This window comes from Cyprinodon tularosa, unplaced genomic scaffold (assembly GCF_016077235.1).
Source record: "Cyprinodon tularosa strain WSP-4 unplaced genomic scaffold, ASM1607723v1 ctg40, whole genome shotgun sequence".
In the NCBI taxonomy this organism is placed as follows: domain Eukaryota; kingdom Metazoa; phylum Chordata; class Actinopteri; order Cyprinodontiformes; family Cyprinodontidae; genus Cyprinodon; species Cyprinodon tularosa.
The window spans coordinates 298377-320800 of NW_024039119.1; the positions used below are offsets into that span (position 1 = coordinate 298377).

A 22424-nucleotide genomic window follows, 5' to 3' on the forward strand; every position below is an offset into this window, starting at 1 on the left:
GTTCTTTTTAGAGCTATGTGGTGTAATTGGTATGGTTAAAGGCAAAAAGTGGCTACAAAGCTTATTATTGGTCTGGTTTACAATTGAATGTCTTACCTTTAAACTGCGATATAGTCTGTTAACCAAATCTTTTATTGTAGAGGTTTGAAAGAAGAAGAAATTACAATTGTAATCAACACTATAATAGAATTTTAACTTGGAATATTTGAGGTTTTTACTGATACCAACTAAATAGAAAGGAAGTGTTTGTACCCCAAACCTCTGTTTATAAAAGTATTGCTACAATGTGTGAGAATATTTTACAACAGATTCTTTGTGGGATTTAGGTCTTTCTTATGACCAAGCTTTTTCAGATGAATGCGCTTTCAAATGAACACGTTCATTGTCGCTCGGTCTGTCCATCAACTTCAACTGAATCCCTGTCCTTGCTGAAGATATGCTGCCATCACCATGTATTGATGGTTCTGTTACAGTGTTTTGCAGGTAGGCTTTAAAAGTTATGTCTTGGGTTCACTAGACCAAAACACCTATTGTCATATGTATTAATTAACCCTTGTCTGGTTTATAGCCAACCTTAATCTTTATTTTTTCCAAGAATGACTTTACCTTTGCTACTTTTTCCGTATAGACCTGATTTAATGAGCATAGCACTCATACTTCTTTGGTCTTCTTTGCTATTTGTTCATAGATGTTCTCCGACAAACATCTAGGTCTGCAAAGAATCCGGTGGACCACAATTAGCCATATCTGTATGCACAAATACATTGTCACAGTTGGGTGGAGGTTTTTGAGGAACCTAAGGCAGAGATCAGGAGGCAAAGTTGAGTCTTGCAGATTTAATAGGTAACTGAGGCAGAAATCCAAAAATACTGAGAACCAAAATAGAGATAACCATAATGTCAAGGAGAACTCACGTGGGGAACCAGAGATGAGGAAGCAGCAAAACAACACTGAGTGACTGCAGATGTGGTGTATATATTGGGAGATTGAACCAAGACAAGCTAATCAGAGGATTGGGAGCAGGTGTGGGCAAGACCAACAAGGGGGAAGCCAAGGGGAAGGGAAAATAAGCACAGGGGGGAAACAGAGGGTAACTAAACAATTCAGCACTGACAGAAATAAACTACAAAGACACAGAGCACAAAGAAACTCAGAAATAAACCCAAGCAGAGGGCAGAACCCTGACAGAATCAGACTTAGAGACAGAGAATCCATGGATGATCTTTAGAACTGGGATTACATTCTCCACTTTCTTAGTTTTAGTGAGGATGCAGGCAGCAGCAATGTGGATCAGCTGCTGTTGTCTGATCCATTTTTTAGCTAGACCTGTAAACACACCCTTGAAGATATCAAGTCAATTAAAATAGTCATTTAATCCTGAAAATGCTCTTTAGGTCATGGGAGGCTAACTTTGTTCCTGCCTCTATGTGCTTTTGAAGGTTGGAGTCCATCATTACACCCAGAATTGATAGCCTGACCATCCAGACTAATTTACGTCATGTACATGCCATATTAGTCTGTATTTAAAAGGTGGGACTTACAGAGTCAGCAGAAACAGTTTAGAACCACTCAGGTAACATAAATTGTGATGCAGATTTTCTTTTTTAGGAGTTTTGGTGTATGATGACATTTTGATGATAGAAACAGATCTTTGAGATACATAATAACAAAAAATTGCTCTGTCTTCATTGTTGTGGTTACAGAATTATAGCCATTATAGGCCTGCCTCCCGTGCTGCGATTGGTCCTATCTGTTTTAGAGAGGCTACTGAGTCTTACCAGACTGACTTTCAAAGGGGATAATCTCTGGTCTGGCTGGAAAGGCTATAGATTGTGGGCCTGAATGATGCTTTCACAAACACCATTTTAAGTGACTTCGAAGGGTTGTTGGTGGCACTGGATAAAGGCTGTTTTATATTTAGAAAACAGGTTGTCTCCGTGTGTGTCACAGTGAATGCAAATGCGCTTCCGGCGCAGACACTCTGGTGCACCTCTCCAAAATTGTAGGTGACCACAGACAGTGCCGCAGACAGGAGGCCTCTGATTGGTCAAATCTACATTCGCTCTAAACTATGCGTATTTCCTGTTTGGTACCTTATCGGCTTGTTTTGTTTGTATGAACGCCATTGTGGAAAATGATTGGTGAAGATGGACCAGCTAGAAGAGCGAGGTGTGCAAGAACGCTGGGACCCTTTTTCCACCTGGATCCCTGCACTTTTTCGCCCTCGTTTGACTCAGCTTTGTCCCTCCGTTGTTGGACAAACTTGCCTCCACTTCCTTACCGCCTCGGCCGTATCTAGACCCACAGCGAGTTTGTGATTGTCCCTCTTGCGTTGTGGTGTAGAAAAACATAGCACAGACCACGCTTCAGAATTGGGCATAAATCAAAAATATCTGCGACAAGCTCACTGCGACACACTGCTGCGGGGAGTATAACCAGCCCTTAACAAGAGTGTCCCACATGCAGAATCAAATGCACAACCACAGAGTTTTAATGTTTTATTTACGAAAGCAACAACAATCCAGAAACAGGGATCTGCAGGAAGTCGGTTGAGCTTTCTGACTGGTCTGAGGGGAGAAAACAGGCTGATCAGGAAGGAAATGTTTGAAGACTGAGGACTGATAGATTTTCTTACTTGAAAGATGAAGGGAATTTACTGAATCTGCAGGGGTCTGATTCAGTGGGCTTTGAGACTGTAACCCACAGGTCCAGGAGAATGTGAGTGAGAAAGAGGGTACAAATAAAAAAACATTTTTTCATTTTTTTTTTACATTTTCTAAAGCTCTAATTTCCCTTGCTGTACTATTTCTCAATCTATCATTAAAAGTTAGATTAAAATGTGTCGGATTGGATCAGAATGAATACCGTAGGGCAGCCCACCAAATTAAAAATAATAAAAAAAGTGATGCCAGCGTTGTAGACATCGTCTGTCAGTGTGTAAGATCAGCAGGGATCTTCTGGAAAGGAGAGATCCAATGGAGGTGCTATAGGAGCACATTTCAGCATCAGTAGACCTCTCTAGGTCCTAATGCTGTTACAGTTACATCAATGCCAGGCTTACCATGCACAAGGAGTGGGGAAGGTATGGATTGTATAGTTAGAAAGGACACTTCAGTTTGTTACCTCCTGTTCTGCCAAAATAAACCGTTCAATGCCAAATGATTTCTGTTGTGAGCCAGCGGCGGCTTTCATTGGAGGCACTTCGAATGGATGTGACAGTTCCAGTTTGAAGGGAGCTCTGTTTTCCCCAGATCTCTGTCGGGGTGATGCTCATCATTAGACTTCAAACGCTAACACAACTCCCTCTTACATGAATATATCTATACATACGAGCCAGTGGCCAGACCTAAGAAGGTGCTGGATGGGTCTGTGGGTTGTGTAGGTGAACCAGCCTCCCTATAAAGTCCCTTCCCTACAGTGGGATCCTCCCTAAGGCGCTGTAAAAGTGTTTGTATGTACACACACGCGTCTGTGTGGCTGCTTTTCTGTACATGCCACCAGTTTCTCGGAGGGAGATGGTCTCAGTGAAGCGTGAGTGGGAGGCTGATTTCCCCAACTGCAGTGCCTGCTCCAATCGAACTTTCCACTCATGCTCCCTGCTTTGTTAGATATTTCTCAAGTAAGTCTCTTTCAAGCTCTTTCACACGCACACACAGCCGACTGGAATGGGTGTGTGTTTAGGGAAAAAAAAATAAAAAGCACATGTGAATGTATTGTTGCACACAGACATGCAGAACGTCTGGGTTTCTCGAGCAGATCCCTGGAGGAGGTTTCCTTTCCCGGCCCATGTGCCCGTTCACAGCCAACACACACACACACACACACCTTCACTCACAGTATTCCTGTAGGGTCAGCGTGTCACCAGGCGTGCTCACAGTGCTCCATCACTTCCTTCCACTGGGACAATAACTGTGACTTCCTGAGGATCGACCTTCACCGACTCACTTCTGTCACTCTTCACATGGGCATGTGTGTGCGCTGCCAGGGGGGGAGTGAGCAGCAGCAGCAGGAGAGTGTGTGTTTCAGAGTGTGTGTGTGTTGGGCTGCCTTTTTCAGCTGACTCCTCTGTTTCTGGTATTTTAATGGCTCTTATGGGGCAGGCCTTTAATTGTAAGTCTCTCTCCCTCTCTTCCTCTCTCTCTGTCTTAATCCTCCCATCCCTCTGTCCAACCTCCCCCTCCTTCTCCTCATCTACTCCCTCCTTCTCCCCGCTGCTCCCGCCTCCCGCCTGCTGACAGTCACTAGGGGAGCCAGAGTGCCTGGCCAGAGCCGCGGAGGCTGTATAGGATATTGACTTGCTGCGGAGTGGTTTGGGAGGAGGAGAGGTGGCTGGCTGTCACAGCTAATGAATAGATGCATAAATGAATGAGGCACTCCTTCTGTGCCTATGTGTGTGTGTGTGTGTGTGTGTGTGTGTGTGTGTGTGTGTGTGTGTGTGTGTGTGTGTGTGTGTGTGTGTGTGTGTGTGTGTGTGTGTGTGTGTGTGTGTCTTTGTGTCATTGTGCCAAGCAATGGCCACACTGCAAAAGTACTCTCACCACTGAACTTTTTCATGTTTTAACTAGATACGACAAACCCTAACTTGCCGATTGGGATCTTTCAAAAAGTAACACATAATTGTAAAAACTTCGAATAAGGATCCATCTTTTTCTTTTCCTTGGTAGCTCTGGGTGTATGTTGAGGGGGGTTTTCCTGCTGGAAGGTTAACCCCCACCCAGTTCCATCTATCGTCTCATCAACTCTCACCTGCTTCTCACCTGCTTCTCCATCCCCCCATTGTTCACCTTGGAGATTGTTTTCTCTGTCACAGTGAGTGAAAAACGTGTGATTTCTATCTTTTCTACTCACTAACCCCCCCTTTATGCTTGATGCTTCCACAAAGGATTTCTAATGGTTTTCTCACCAACATGGCTTTCTTTTTGCTTGTTTTTTTATTAATAAAGACCAGATCTGTTGCTTTCATGACTAATGCAGTTGTTTTCTTGTCAACAGGTTCTCTAATCAGAGTTGTGCTTCTGTCTTCCTGTATTAATTGTGTATTGTATTCTGTATTTCATTTTATTTTATAGAATAATATATCCATCCATCCATTTTCTAGCTTGCTTATCCCAAGTGGGGTCATGAGGGGTGCTGGTGCCTATCTCCAGCAGTCAATGGGCGAGAGGCGGGGTACACCCTGGACAGGTCGCTAGTCCATCGCGGAGCAACACAACAGACAAACAACCATTTACACACACCTAAGGGGACTTTAGAAAAGCCAATCAATGTTTTTGGACTGTGGGAGGAAGCCGGAGTACCCGGAGACGACCCCACGAATGCTCAGGGAGAACATGCAAACTCCATTCAGAAAGATTCTGGGCCGGGAAACAAAGCCAGAACCTTCTTGCTGCAAGGCAGCAGTGCTACCACTGTGCCACTGAGCTATAATGATATAATATTTAGAAATATATTTCTTAATTTCAGTCAATGTAATGTTATTTTGATGTTGATATAAACAACATGAAAGCCTCAGAATAACTGCCAAGCATACCCACAGCAAGCCTGTACAAAAATCTGAGAATTATTTTCGCCATGTTTATAAACTCCTCCAATATAACAGTTTAAAATTATTTGCTCTAAAGAGAAACAGTAATTTTCTCTTGTTTCTTGCAGGTGTAAAAGCAGAGTTATTGGAGTTGTTCTATATGTTCTTTGTTTTTTTTTCCTAATTTATTCTCCCTCTCTTTCTCTATTTCTCTCTCTCCCTTTAATTCTTATCCCCTCATTTTCTCACGTTCTTTTCCGTCTCTTTGTCCATTGCATATGATTGTTTTCCCAAAGTCGCTTCCAATAAAGTTTTATATAAAATTACCTACTGGAATCTTCTGGTGACAGCCATGATGGTCCACTTGTGAAAGAAAATCTATTCGGCCGTTATCCAGCACCGGACATAGATTCAAATGCCATATTGGCAATCAGGGACAAAAAAAAAAAAAAAAAAACTACATAAAACCAACAACTTCAGTCAGTGACAACAGTGCAACACTTTAATCAAAGATTGGGATGTATATATTGAAATATCTGAAATGTGTTTAAAAGTTATCAACATTACAGAATGAAATCACGTTTTGATAAAAGTTTATATTGAGCTGTTCAGCCCTAATTGGGGTGTATTTTTAAAACATAACCTGACTTTTAACCTCACCACAAGGTTATCCTTTTGTCTTTATGTTAATCTTTCATTTTTTTTCTCTAACAAAGGGGTTCCCAAACTTTTCAGCCAGGGACCCCAAAAAACAACAACAATCACTAACTTAACTCTTCATTTATTTAGACATATGAAGCTTATTATATTGCATTTTGAATGAATTATGTATTAAAAAATTATATTTAAATATTTAATTCACAATTTTAAATGTACTTTTAAGTGGGACATTTAAATATCATTTCACAATTTAATGGTTTATTTAGTATCGCAATTATATATGAGATAGATAAATATTAAATCTACTAAGTTCATGATAAATTTATTTATTTCAGTCACATTTGTGTCTTTTAATGTATATTTTGGCCCTCTGTGTTCGTTAGAGATCACATCGCAATGATTTTAGTCCTTCCACGCACTGAGTTTATATACTTCTAATGCAGTTGATTGTTGTGGATTTTATTTGGGGTTGTCAGATTATATAGGGTATAGCTAATGCATGCCATGCTTTAAAACCAATACTCTGAAGTTTGTGGTTGGAAATTCACAACTGCAGCAAAGTTGGAGCAGTTTGTATACTTTGCATTCATGTGGAGATTGTTTACGCGGCCCTCTGAGCCTTTTTATGAGCCTCGTACAGAAGCACTTTCTCACGCTTGATATTGATAATTATCAAGGGTGTGATAACGGTCTCTCTCGCCCGACACATGCATATACGAATGCTCCCATAAATCTGGAATGAGGCGGGTGGGAGTTTACAGGTTGGGATCAAACTGAAGATACACAAAAAAAAAAAAAAACTCCAATCCAGTTAAGTGCCAGCACCCTCCAGCTGCTCTGTATTTTTCCCTCTCGCTTCCCTCCCCTTCCCTCCACATCTCAAATCTTTTGTCATATCGGTGTCGAGCCGGAGAGCTCTCATGCCAAACTGGGACACACACACACAAACCCATACATACACCAAGACACAGAGGATAAGAAAGAAAGAAAGTCTGGAGAGGAGAGTGTTGATCTGAGGGGGCAGATGAAGGAGTGTTGGAGTGTTGATGTCGTCCTCACTATTGCTTTGTGCCACATTTCAAAAGCTGATTGCCTTAAGAGGATAATTTACATTTCATAGTCTTTCACAACAAGTGGGTGAGATGGGAGTCGATGATAGATGGATAGAGAGGGGTGTTTGAAGGAGGAAACCAGAGGTGAGAAAGTTCACCGAGCAAAGAGAAAATGAAGAGTTGCACGAGTAACTAAAAAGCGTGAGGTACAAACAGCAGTTGCTTTTGGATGCATTTCTTTACGTCTCTGTTTGTGCGTATGTAGGTGTATGTGTGTGTATTTGGTTGTTTTGTTTTTCTCCAGCTCTTGGAAAAATGCACCTGTATGATTTAAGCTTTTCTTTTTTATTCTTGAGTTCATATGAGTAAGAAAAGAAGGGTAGTAAAGAGGCGAGATGAGGAGATGAGAGGAGAGCCGCAGGAATTAAGAATAAAGTTTGTGAGAGGCTTTATCTGAATGGCAAACTGCAAAATTACAAAGTGCAGGAAAACTTTTCCTATCAGCACACTTTCTCAGCCAGTGAATAGGCCTGTACCCCCTGTGTATGTGTGTGTGTGTTTATATAGTGCAAGTATGTGTATTTAGGAGATAGCTTTTCCTCCCCAGTGGAGGACGAGCAAAGTCTGATTGGTTGTTGGCCCTGAGGGTCTGTCCTCTGTATCTGCTTCCTCACTGGCTGCCCTGTGACCAATCAGGTGGCCAAACCTCACCTTGGCAATCAGATAGTGACAGTCTCTCTATGGGCATCAGCAGGTCATCTAGAAATACTGCAGTTGTTATGTGTTATCTCCTTGTGACACACAAACACACACACCATTTGGTGATGTACAGACACTAATATAACCCCCTCCTTTCTCCGCTTGTCTAGGAGATTGCTGCATATCTCATCACTTTTGAGAAACATGATGAGTGGCTGACGACATCGCCAAAAACCAGGTGAGAACAGACAATAATTTACTCACACACCTACTTTTTTCTCTTCAACATTCACAGATTTACATAAAATAAACATAATTACTATGATAGAGGATATCCTTACCAGGCATTTTGCAATAGCATTGTCTGATACTATGTTAATGTTGTCAAAGTAAAGCAAGCAAACGCTGAAGCTTAAAAGTGTCTAGAAATGAGAACACTACATGTTGTTAGCATGACATGGTCTTTTTAGTATAGAGTTTTGATCAATTCAACTCTATCCATTACAGATGGTTCAGGTTATTTTTTTTCTGTACAGTGACATATTTTGTTCATCAGGGGTTTCTGCAGGACAGTCTAATATTATATCTGACTCAACACAAAAAGCCACTCTCCCATCAGGCTCCTGCTGACGATGTTTTAATGCAGCGCAACTTGCTGAGGTGCTAGATCTCCCAGAGTTTGTGCAAGTTTCATTAAGCTTAATTTAAATCCTGTTTGAAGTTCAAATATAACCAAGCCAGCCTAATAACACTTATTTATTCGCTTATTTTTAGCTTATATAATAGCTTCAACACATATTATGTAACTTTTTCCACCAAACTTGGTTGGGTCTTTTTTAGCTGTGAAAAAAGGCTCAAGCAAAACTCAAGCTACAAGACTAGTGAACTAGAGGATAACTACTCTAACTGCCAGAATCAGAGCACTGATCCCACATTTTGGATTCAATCTCTGTGAATGAATTATATGAGTGTGATAATGAGGTGTGAGTTATATTAAAGAAAGAAAGAGTCTTTCAGAGACGTTCCATCGCGGGCCGGATGTATATTTTGATCCTTTAAAAAAAAAAAAAAATTCTGTTTTCCAAGCAATCAGCAAAATGTTTGGAGCTTTTCTCCAGCTTTTCACCTAATCTTATTAAATAGAAGATCAACCCGAGAAGAGCAAAATATTCTCAACTGTAACTCATCTTGTTTTCCTTTTGGAAATGTTTATTATTATCTTCATTGCCGTCAGTGTTTATAGCAAAGGACAAAATACAGGTATGAGAAGATAACTACCATTACATCACTCGCCAACCGCAAAGCCCAAACAGATGTGAAGAAAGATATCTATAGGATTTAAACTTTGGAAAGGGAAAGAAAAAATATGATTTTATTGTGAAAAAGTTGTTTTTTTCAAAGTTTTTGTGTGCTAATGCCCACCTAAAACTATTATTTTTTTAGTTTAAAACAGTACCTAAATAACATGTCTGTCCAAATTCCTACAGTAGCTGAATATGTAAGCAAAGCAAAAACCTTTTTTAGCAGAGATTGTGTGATACAGACTTTTTAAGACCAATACAGATATAAATTATTTTGACATCAGCAATTGATCTTTGAACTGTGTTGCCGATAGGGTTGGGAATTGAAAAGATTTTCACGATTCCGATTCCCTTTTCGATTCTATGAAACGATTCGATTCTTTTTTCGATTCCAATTTGGGGAAAAAAGGAGAACAAACAGTTTGATTATCAGCATCAACTTTGTTTACTTAACTATTGCACAATCTTACAAACTCAACAAGATCAAGATGTCCACAGGAAATGTGAAACTGGAGTAACATCTGTGTTTAAATTAAAAATGAATACAAGAACAAACTTAATAACCAACAATGTCTAATAACAAATTATGGGATAATAACCTATTTTAAATAACAAAAAATACTAATTATAAAACAGTAGTAGGGAAAATTAACAGTTCTTTTGCAGAAAGATGAGCATATCTGCTTTTTCTGAAAGGATACGGGATCTTTCAGGGCTTATGGTGTCTCCAGCCGTGGAGAACACCCTCTCAGATGGGATGGAGGAAGCCTGCACACAGAGGTAGTTTTCAGCCAGTCCAGATAGCAAGGGCAGCGTATCTTGCTTGTTCCACCACCACAGTGTGCCGCTATCCCTGCAGGGGATGGAGGGCAAGCTTTTATAGAGCTGGATTTCCTGATGTACCCTCTGGGCTAAGGAAAGACGGGGCTTTGATTCACAAAGTGACCGCAGCTCGTTGTCTTCCTCCTCGAATAGTTCTTCCAACTTGCGTAACTTGCGTAACTTGCGTAACTTACGTAACGTACGTAAAAAACGTGACGTAAGCCGTGCTCCCCAGAGCCGGCGCTCTAGGCTCTGGTGCTGCGGGAATCGAAAAAAGAATCGTTCAGCGAGCTGCCAAACGATGCCATGGAATCGGAAAATACGGAACCGGTTCTGAACAGGAACCGGTTTTCGATTCCCATCCCTAGTTGCCGATATCTTTGTGCGTTTCTTAGAGGTAATATAGTTTTTGTCCTCCTTCATTTACATGATAAAAAGGACAAACGTAACACAAGTATACATCTTTACCTAAAAGCAAACATTTTGTATCAATTCAAACTAAACATTAACAAAGGTAAACAAATGGAGGGAGCAGCACCTTCTTTGGAAATATTTGCAAAATCTGGCCATAACTTTTTTAGTTATTTTGAAAACAAACAAACTGAAAACGATGAAAACCTAACCTTTGCGGCAGAAGTGATCAAATAAACTAGCCCCACCCGTCAGCGGCCAAAATCATTTTTGCCTGCGAGTGCTCTAACCTCGATCAATGCCCCAGGCCCTAGAACTGGTGGGCCAATCACAACACTGAAGAAAGCAAAACAAGGAAGATGGCAACAACTGTTGTACAGTTCTTGTTTGACTCAGCTTTGGAATCAGTTCTGGAAGGATTAGACTTGGGGTTTTTGTTGAAACGTGAGCAGGAAGAGGCTCTTTGCTCATTCATTTTTAAGAAGGATGTATTTGCTGTTTTACCGACAGGCTGTTTATTTACACTCCCCCACCAGCTTCTTGTTGCACTTACTGCGTCACAGTCAGTTGCGCTCATTGGTCAGAGCATTGGCCAATAGGCGCAGACATGGTTTGAAAAACAACGTTTTTTTTCTGATCAACTATCTTACGATGTCTCATTCATCGGGGCCAGACTAAATTATGCATTTACTCTCACATTTAGTCTGCTTCATAAGAATACAAATAAACTACAACTCCTTTAAATCGCTAAAGTCTAACCTTCAAAGGCATTTGAAAAAAAAAGTTTTACTGCTTACAGATCTCAACATTGCAATAAAATAAATAAATAAATTCTTAAACTTGGTCATTTATTCAATCCAGTTCTTCCTGTCGCTTCTCAGTTTGGACACTAATGAAACCACCAACATGTGCACATATCAACCGATACTGATACATGCAAATAATGCTGATATTGGCCAACTATTCAACAGGCGGATGCATCAGTCTGTCTCTACTGTTTAGTACTCCACAGTTACAATAGCAGCGAAAGATTTGGATTCTAATGAAACCTATTTCGAGGGAGAAATTTTTGTTCTAGAAGCATGGTTTAAGATTGACAAGCACACCAAGAGGGGATTAGGGACTTAATAAAAAGACAGATTTCCATACAATTATAACAACAGCAAGAGATAACATGAAAACCAAATATAAAGTTCTTTATTAGTTGTTCTTGATCTATTTTTAGCGGTAAAGAACAAATTATGTATAATAAGCGTAGCAGAAGTTTCTAAAGGATTCTCAAACTTTCAGTCCACGTGGTGCCAGCTCATGCATCACTCACTCAGTCAATTACTCATTGTAGTTTAATCTCAGTGAGTAAGTGCCTGTGTTTGATTAAAACATTACTAATGTACATCAACTGTCTCCCTCCTGCTAACGGCCCACTCCACATGTAAAGAACCCTCCAGAACATGAGCGCACCGTAAAGCTCCTAGTCAGCTGGAAATGGAGTATTAATGAATGTAAATGTATTAGGATACATGATGTATAATTCAGGCCTAGGACGGTGAGATGGGGGTGGGGTTTAAAGGGAGGAGCAGCATGTGTATAAAAGATGGGAGGTGAACAGGGGATCACATGCCAGGAGTGAATATTCATTGAGCTGAAGGACCCATAAGTGGCGCTTTTTCCTAGAATGGAGTGCTGAGAAGGAGAGCTGCAAGGAAGCCAGAACAGAATAGAAGAATTGGTGAAAAGGGCAAGCTGAATTATTGATGAATCACCTTATTGACATTTACTTTAGTTAATACAGATGCACTGTAGGTATATACTGTGGAAAAGAGAATAGAATAAAGAATGAAAGGAGCAGGAAGAGAAGAGAGAAACAAAGGGAGGAATGGAAAAGTGAAAGTGAAGCGAGTGAATCGGTCACCTTGTGCCCCCATTTCTGATTACTGACACTGTTGAAAGACTGAGGTGATATCTGTGTGCTCTTATTGTGTCAGCCTAAGGACTCCTGTCAGGAGCAGCCGGAGGCCACCAGCACGGTTTATGTTGTGGATGGATTTCTCATTGATTGGCTGTGCTGCCATTACAGCCTCAGCAGCAGCAGCAGTGGCAGCAGCAGCAGCACCAGCAGCAGCAGTCATATTGGTGTTATTGAGCAGCAGTTAGATATAATCCCATTTACACATGACATGAGGCCCGATTAGAACAGATTACACCTAATCCCATCAGATGGAAAGGAGCTCAGCAAACGGAGCTACTGACATTTACATGACTGCATTTTTTCTTTTTTTGCTAGGCTTCTGAGGGAGACAACATGAAGATCACTAAACCTTGATTTCATTCATCTCTGAGCTGTTTTATCAATTAAAAGTTACCTTCCCCTTTTTCTTCGCCCATCCTTCTCTACCCCCGTTACCGGACTCACTCACACACCCACTCTTCCTCTTAATTTTTGCTTTCGGGTTTTTTTTTTCTCCCCACCATCTCCTCCCTCTTTCCTTCCCTGTTTTTGCTCTGCTACACCGTGGAACGGCTGAAAAGCTTTTTATGTCCCACACATCACAGCCTAGTTACAATCAATAGCATTTATGTCTGCCTGAATCACAAGGTTCGCGAGGTGCACGCATGGGCAACCGTCCCCGTGCGCGTTCCCCTCGTCCACATACGAAACGAGCACACGTCTGCCGCCCACACACAAACAGGCGTTTGATCTCATCCATCTTCTCCGTAACATAATTAGAATCAGCAGCTCTCAGATGACTCACGCTGCCTGAGACAGAGACTATACTTGGCTTTGATCGGAGGGTGGGGGTCTCCATTCCACTAAGAAACTGGCAGGCTGGCCCCCAAAACAGAACAGATTTAAGGTGTCAGAGAAAATCAGCTCACAGTAAATTCAATTTCGCTACACACGGCCTTCTGAGTACGCCGCTATCATCTCAGTCCACATAGATGTGTCGACATTGAATTCAGAGCGGAGAGGAGAAAGAAAAGGCGGTTGGTACTAGGAGGAACAGATGAGATGAGAAGAACTGCAGGCGAGAACCGGGGGACAGTAGAAGTTAAAAAAAAATTAAACGAGGAGATGCGATAAGAGGGAAGAGGACTTGAGGCGGATTGAGAAGTGAAGTGCAGCGAGGGAAAGGAGGAAATGTGCATCTTCTCAGGCGACTGTCTTTGAAAAAGCATTTCTGACAACATCCTTGCAACTTTTTCACAAACTGCCATGTTAAAACTAGAGATCAACCGATAGAGGGTTTTCACTCATGTGATCTCAAGGCATGGCTGCTGAATGCACTAATGAATTGGTGAACACATGCATCAGCCGATAGCGACACAAGAATTAACATTAAAATAAACGTTAATATCGGCCGGCCGATTAGTCTGTCTATTATCTCCTGTTTAACCATTGACTTATTTTCAACATAATTGGATTTTTTTTGATAGAATATAAGACACACGTGTAAATAGGATGAAATAAATGATTGACCCTAACCCTAACCCTTTGAAAGAATAGTTCAAGTTTTTGGACCTGAGGTTGTGTGAAACATCCAATGTCTGTAGCTGCTTGCTACAGGTCCATACCTACACCAAGCCTCCTGCTCGGCCAGTATTGGACTAAAGAAAATGTAGTTCTGGTATGATACCGGGCCGCAAATAATCAAGTTTTTTTTAAGCTAAAAAAGCTATGCATATCCTCTGTTAGACTATTTCAACAATTTCAAAACATCCAGACATCAGAACTTGATATCATCCAACCATCCCTCATCCTGCTTAGTCTTTGTCAGAATAACGTGGGGTTGGTATCATTCTCTGCCTGTCTATGACTAGGATGCGGGGTACACCCTGGACAGGTCACCAGTCTGTGGCGAGGCAACACAAAGACACACACCCATGCACACACACTCACTCTTAAGGACATTTTTTTATAGAAGCTAATTAAGCTAACAGACATGTTTTTGGACTGTGAGAGGAAGCTGGAGTACCCAGAGAGAACCCACGCATGCACAGGAAAAACATGCAACCTCCATGCAGAAAGACCCCGGGCCAGGAATCGAACCCAGAACCTTCTTGCTGCAAGGCAACAGTGCTACCAACTGCATCATGCAGCCCTCTTCATATCAATTAGGACTATTTTTGGCCTGCTATCACTCCACCATGTAGGAGCAGAAGACAGCTCCTGTGAAATGGAATAAACTTAACAGCTCATCAACACAGTGAATAGTCAAGAGTTGTTTACAAAATTGAACTATTAGTCTATTATTACTCAAAAAATAAATTGTATCACTAAAAAATAAATAGTAGCCCAATATTCCGTGAATATCCTTTACATATTACTATAACAAAACAGAACAGTGCATATGAATAGACCTCCACTCACTTGACTCTTACCAATCCTGTTCAAAACCAGGACTCATCTAATTTTTTAAATAAGATTCATCTTCGTATGATACATTAATTTGGATCTGACTGTTTTGTGCTGCTCCCAAAGGTTAGTTAGGGAACTTGAAAAAAACCTTTGGAGGAGATTTAAGCAGAGTTACATTATAAAAAGATAATCCCAATATTTGAACGTCTCACAGAACGTTGTTCAATATATTATGGTGAAATTGGAAGACAATTACACACCTACCCATACATTGCTGCCCATCTAAACCGAGAAAGCAGGGGAGGAGTGCATTAAACAAGGATGAAACTAAGACATCACAGTAGCTCTGGATGAGCTGCAGGTGACTAGAAGTTGGGTCCTATACCAATCTGGTTATTACTTAGTATATGAGATCTCGTTAAAGGTGCTGGCCTACACACATAATGCTATGTGAGGTAGAAAAATATCAGATTTATGGTTACTGATTTTCTTCAGCAGTGCCTTACATGCCGGTAAGAGATGATGGAAGAAGATGGATGGAGCTTAATGAGGACATTCCTGGAGGAAAAAACATTTTATAAACCCCAGAAGACCTAAGGCTGGGACTGTTTAACTCTGTATAAAACCAGAACATCTGCAGAAATATCGACCATCTTTATGCTGTATGATAAAAACTGCCCTGTCAAAGTCCACAACTATTTGGATTAAGAACTTTAGGTAAAACTTGGAAACTGATGTTTACAGATGCTGTCCAGCTGATGGCATTCTTCCCATACTATTTTCCAGAATTAGCAGATATTTCCGTCTCTGGTGTTAAAAGAAAATCCCTCCCAAGCTGCGTAGAGTTGATAGAGAACAGACCTGAAGCTGTCCTTGTAGAAAGTATTGATTCAGTGTGCCTAATAGCAAATGCATGCAACCCTTTTCAGATTATCCTATTAGAAGAAAATGTGGTAAATATGTATTACTTTCCTTCTGCCTCACAATTATGCACTGCTTGAGCAGATCTATTTAATAAACCCCATTAAAATACATTAAAGTTTGTGGTTGCAAGGAAATGTGAAAGGGTTTATGGCGTATAATTGCTTTTGCAAGGCAATGTATGTTAGTTTATTGATTGTTAACTAGTCTGTTCTCTCCTCCTGGTGTCACAAGATAAGGAAGAGCAGCATTTTTTTATTCCTTTTACACACACGCACACAATCTATCACACACATATTCCTAATGTTTTTAAAAGTAATGATTGATCGCCCAGCAGCAGGTTTGACTTTGAGCCCCAAAGAAGACGCAGCAGCAGGCCCTGCAATGTCTGATATCACTATTATACCCCTGTCTTTGTTCATGTATGACTCCTGTTGTGTGTCTTTGTGATGGTGTGTGTTCATCCCACCAGGTGTGTATAGAAAGGGAGCTTAGAGGCCAATGTTCTTGCTGTGCCAGTAAATCACCCTACTAAAATATTAACATGTTGGAGCACAGGGCTATTTATGTGAGTGGGGAGGGTCGGCACGTGAAACTCGCCAACAGTAGCGCTGATGTCACTGTGCAAAATGCTGCATGAGGTAAAACTATGCAGAAATAACGACGATCCTTTCTTTATCCTGTCCTACTGCAGGCCTCAGAATGGCTCTATGATCCTCTACAACCGTAAAAAGGTGAAGTACAGGAAAGATGGCTACTGCTGGAAGAAGAGGAAAGATGGGAAGACCACCCGAGAGGATCATATGAAGCTTAAAGTCCAGGGGGTAGAGGTAAGAGAGTGGGAAATGGAAAAACAAGTCGATGACGGTGTTTGCTGCCAACCTTGTCCTTCACTCACTCTCCTCCATTCGATGGAGACACATACATGCAACCCAAACGAACGCACAAAATCACCCCCCGCTTAGTCTACAGACCAATTTGTGCCCTGAAAGTGAGTGGTGCCCCTCTTTGTTCTCCCCCCTCCTCCTCCCAACTCCTCCCAGCTCCAGTCTCTGTCTCCCTTCCTCTCTCTTTCTGAAGGATAAGAGTGTGTTTGGCCTCAGGCCAGGAATGATGTCAATGCCTCCTTCAGCAGAACAGAGAGGGGTATCGATCCAGTCTCAAGGCAGCGTATCTGCATGTGTTTGTGAGGGTGTGTATGTGTGCGTTTGAGTCACATCAGCCAGCGCAGAAATTGATTATTCAGCAGGAATGTACCGGGAGGTGAGAGGAGTGAGCATGCATGTGTCAGAAAAAGAAAGAATGAGCTGGAGAGGAGAGCAAAGGAGAAACTGTGATGAGGCACACGGATGTTTACAGGGGACTCAGTGGGTTTTGCATTAAAAGTAAACAAGAAACAGCTTGAAGAAGGACTTACTGAGAAGGCCTGACATCAAATACGTTGCAGTTATTCCTTTGCTTTTATGCATTTCTGTGCATATGAACGTCCACAAACAAACATGCACACGTCCCTGGTAGTTGGTCAGTAATTGTTTGTGTCACTCCTTCTCAGGACCCCCTCAAGCGAGCAAGTAAGTAGCGTGTAGAGCAGGGAATGGGAATAAGTGAACGAGCAGAGCGGCGAGATGAGCAGAGGGAAAGAAGAAGAAGGATGGGGAGAGGCAGGAAGCATTAGAGAAAAACATAACCCTGGATGGAGAGCCTCCTCATATCGAATGGAAATATATGGAAATGAACTTTGCCTTTGGCAAAACACACTTTAGATAGAGAGCGGGCTACTTCTGAGAGGGGAAAAATGGCAACAAAACATGAGTGTGTACGAGCGTGAATGAGAAAGGAAAACAAAACAAGCTTGTAGTGTAAATGACATACTGTCTGATTGGAAGTATTTACAATTTCAGCAATTTCATCTTTAACAAAAGCTGCTTTTATAAATGTGCACGTATACTCGGGTGTGGGTGTGTTGATTTTTTTGCTCACGATGTGGCGGTAATGACCTTGATGGAAGGCTTTTCTGCTCTCACTTCATCTGTTAAACATTACAACACTCTTTTCACCAAGGCCAGGCTTTGGACATTAATAAATCTTTTAGAGCTGAGAAAAGATTTTTTTTTCGTTTTGCAGAAAATGGGAAAATTTTGAAGAAGCAAATCTTTATGTGATGTCCAATTTGCCTCTTCTTCCTATCCTTGGACTCTCTGATCAAATGGGGTTTGCGATGTTTGTTTATGATGGCATAGATCAATGTGCTGGATTAAATATTTGTTCAGAAACCTTTTTTTTTCCTGCTCGCATCATATCGAAATAGTTTATTCTCTACTCAGTATTTCACACCATGTTAGATATTACGGATAACTCCATTTGTGCAAAGCTGCAAATCCATTATTGCTATTACAGACAGACATGTTTCAAAAGCTTGGAAAAATAAACTATATGAATCTTACATAGTTTCATTACAAACATTACAAATTAGTTTAGTTTTTTTAGAAAGTTGGAATACTATATAAGAGAATAATCATTTTACAGATATTTATAAAAAATGTCTTAGTTAGTTGAGTTTCTTTCTACATGTCAAAATTACTCAATATAAACTGTATGGGGTGCTGCTTAGAACCAAATGCAGTGATAACATTGTCATTAAAACAGGTAGTGGTGCTTTTAGGTACTCACTTCACCGATTGCCAATCACAGCAAACCCCTGAAAGGGTTTTTTACATCACAATCCTCTCAGTGCTGCAGTTAATGTTTTTTTTATTGCACTTTTTCCTTCCACTCATTTTCCTGCTAATATGCTTCCGTTCTTTAGCAATGTACCTTTCATGGCTCCCTGGCAAGGCACATTTGTTTACAAAGCACATTTCGGTTGCGAGACAATTTGAAGTGCAGTATATGAGAAGAGGGGGAAAAAAAGTACATTGCAGGGGCATTCATAGAAGGAACATTACAAATGAAAGAGAATAACATTGAATCGTTAAAATACAACATTTATACATAAAAGAAGACAAAATAAAAGATGGAATTACTTTAAAAAGTTGAAAGAAAGGAAACAGTACAGATCACATACATGTTTGATTATGATTTAAATTAACTGAGTGTTTCAGCCTTTTTACAATGTTCTGGGCATTTGATCCAGATTAGTGGAGCATAAGAAGTAAACTGTTCTCCTTTTGGGTGGCAGCGACTGTCTGCCGAGTCAGCAGTCCTCCCCATGTTTCTGTAACATTAATATAACGCACCTCTATTAAAAATGCCATTTCTTTATATTTCTTACGTAATATTCCAACTTTCCAAGTATTTTTTTTTTTTTACTTTTAGCTGAAACCCCAATAGTCAGAATTCACAATATTTGGGTAACAAATCAACCTGATTTATAAGGTTGTCTTTTCAAAACAGGTTTTTGAAATTTATTAACTGAATTAATTATTAATTTTAACTAATATTCTGATTTAGCAAGTTGCACCTGTATTTGGTCACCCTCTGCTTTGTCCTTTTATAAGCATCCTTTGCAGTCACCCCATTTGCTGTTGCTAAAACAAATTGTAATATAAACAAAGGTCCCTATTAACTCTAAAAGTCCTGTTTTGCACAGGCTGTGAGTATTTGCTGTGTCTTGTGCTGTTGTTGTTCACATTAGATTGATGGTATTTTAGAAAAGACATTAGGGAAGAAAAAAAAACATATACAGCATGTTTTCAATTTACTTTCAGCACCACAATCAATACAACCTAAGTGGGTATAACCTAAGTTCTCCTCTCCGTTCTCTCCCTCCCTGTCTTCTCCTTCTCCACTCCCTTTTGGCGATTTTTCTTTGTCCTGCTTCCTCCCTTCTTCTCTTCTTGTTCACCATTGCGATCTCCTCTCCTCTGCTGTCCTTTCCTATCCTCTCTCCAGTGTCTGTATGGCTGCTACGTCCACTCCTCCATCATCCCCACCTTCCATCGTAGATGCTATTGGCTGCTGCAGGTAAGCTCTCCGCCCTTTTCCCCACTGTGCCTCAGATATGTTTACCTAAACTCAAGATGGCGGTGGTTGCAATTTGATGATACTTGGTAATTTTTTTCTTTTTTGATGTTTATTGTAGACACAACAATCTGGAAATCCAGCATAAAAAAAACAAACTTGTGGATTCACACAGGGTCAAAATTGCACTTTAACTCTCAGATATATTCATACAATCCTCACTGATCTTTGACTTCTTATCCCGTCAGCATGTTGGACCTCAACACACCCTGACTGTAGCCATCAAAAAGCTTCTGGCACAATTCTGGCTGGATAGTGTATTCCACCACTTTTCCTGGTAAAATTGATAGAGCTCATTTTATTTGGCCGATTTCCAGGCATTTATCTGAGATTTAAGTAGAGTCCATAAATTTTAAGTAGGGTTGAGCTCAGGGCTTTCCAGAAGCTGATTCATCTAATTCAGTAGCATTTGTGGTGTGTGTCGGGGATTGTTTTCTTGTTGTAAAATCTTCGTCTTTGATTTAGGCAACATGGGCCGGAAGGGTGTGAGAAAAGAGGCACATGACCTCCAAATCACATCAAATAAAATAAAAAATGGAGGCACCCACATTTTTTGTGTATGTTCCCTTATCAGCGCGAGAAAGCATGGATTTTAAACATGCATTTTATTGCAGGCGTTCATCCATGAACCCCTTTGAACCACCTTTTTATGTCAGAGGAAACTGCTCAGTGAAGTGAGGGCCTCTAACCTTCCATATCTTCCTCCACAGGGAAGTGAATGAACATTTTCCTGTTGGAAACAAGAATTTGACGCACATTTTTCTTTCACCATAGAGCTAAGATGCCTCCTCTTTTTTGCAGCTGCCCATACTAACAAGCCAGCTGTATTTTAGAGAACAGATGAACCGTTAGGCAAAGATTTTCAGGAAAAAATTAAAAGGCAGGGAGCATATTCAAAGGAGTCAGTGTGATGTTTTCCAAACTGTATTGACAGGCAAACATGGTGGTGTCTGCATACATATGTGGGGTTGTTTTGCTACCGGTGGCACTGGTGCATTTCAGTGGATGGGGTAATGAAAACTACACGCATGCTGTAAATGTTGCCCAGACTCTGCATACCTGAATCAAATGGACGGATCATTAGTGCGCCATGCCTACCAAAGCTGAAACACTGACTCAGGCATTTGTATCAGCTCTGTTGCATTAAGCACACATCTGAACATCCTTAATGACTGAAACTATTAAACCCCTAAGCTTAACAGCTGATTATTGTTGAAAGGTTAAACCATTTGGTTTGTTTTTGAACAGCACAAAGGATCCAAACCCACATAAGAACTTTTTTCATCAAAAATACTAACCATTTATATTTGCCCTGACCTCATTCATAAATAAACGAATGAACCAGGACTGGAAGCTAAGTCTGTTCCCAGATGCAAACCAGAGATGGGTAGAGTACATGCAGTTTCTATTCACGTAAGAGTAGCAGTACTTTAAGTTTATTTTATGCAAGTAAAAATAGAAAGTAATCATCCAAGAAACTACTCAATTAAGAGTAAAAAGGACTTGGTAAAATGGCGACTCAATTAAAAGCATTTGATTTTTAATGTTTGAAATAATGCAATCAGACAGAGAGTTATATGCAAATTTCTGGCATTTCAGCATAATAAAATAAAATTTTAAGTGTATATACCCTTAATTTGAGTTGGTAAATAAGATAATTTTCCAAATGAAAGACTTTTTTAAAAATCTTAAAGTAAGATAATTAGGTAATATGCACTTGAAATAAGACAATGCAATAGTTTTTTCTTATTTTAGATGTAAATAGTCTTATTCCGTTGGCAAAGTGTCTCACTAAGAAATAACGCACTTATTTTGATAAAAAAAAATATGACTTTTTTTTGCAGTGTAATAAATAACATGATTACAAAATAACAAATTTAGGCAGAAGATACACCAAACATTAAACATATACAATTAACCCTTACAGAAGTTATGTATATATGTCAGGAAAGGATAAAGAACTTTCAGCTACAGTATCTACAGATATTAAATTACTCACGATCGGTTGAGTAACCGGAAACTTTACTCAAGTAAGAGAAGTGATACTCTCAGAAGAATATTACTCGAGTAAAAGTAAAAAGTACATTAAAGTACTACGACTCCAAAAACTTTTTTTCTAAATTTGACTCAAGCGAAGGTAAATGAGTAAATGTAATTAGATATTTCCCACCTTTGCTACAGTCCAGTATACACCAAATGAGTGTCTGAAAAGCAGAGTGGTCAAGTATCTAATCATGATTGTAACAAAAGTTAAACTGCAGCTTTGTTTTTACAGATGGCGTAGGTGTGAAAGCATGTTTAAACAGAAACTTTTCACTTAACCTTTGTCTTTTCAAAACATTACAGTCAAAAAAATAAATAGATAAAAAACCCAAAATGAGCACCAGGTCGTATGTAAACTCCTGACCAGTACCCTACCAACACAAGTAGGATTATGACTTTATTTTCTGTTACCGTACTTGTTTTATTTTTTACAAAGTAGAACACAATCTCTCACTTGTTAGATCGTCAAACAGGTGAAACTGAGCTAAACCATAAACCAGCAGTAAAAGTCCTCCCCTTCCAAATTAATGAGGCGGACTCAGGCCGCTGAAAATAATACTCCAGGACTGGGCTGATAGTAAAAATTTATGTTGTTTGGCTTACCGGTGTCCTAC

The 22424-nt window shown here is 40.2% G+C and overlaps 1 protein-coding gene across 10 annotated transcripts in view; it reads left to right on the top strand.

The window, feature by feature from the left end:
• LOC119791824 (calmodulin-binding transcription activator 1-like) overlaps positions 1–22424 on the top strand; it is a 108998-nt gene that overhangs the window by 49153 nt on the left and 37421 nt on the right. For 9 of the 10 annotated variants that reach the window (XM_038298155.1, XM_038298158.1, XM_038298150.1 and 6 more), the window contains exons 4-6: positions 8106–8173; positions 16442–16577; positions 19639–19710. In XM_038298155.1, coding sequence (XP_038154083.1) covers positions 8106–8173; positions 16442–16577; positions 19639–19710 — 276 coding nt within the window. The remainder of the gene's footprint in view (positions 1–8105; positions 8174–16441; positions 16578–19638; positions 19711–22424) is intronic. The other variant, XM_038298154.1, reaches the window with a different exon arrangement.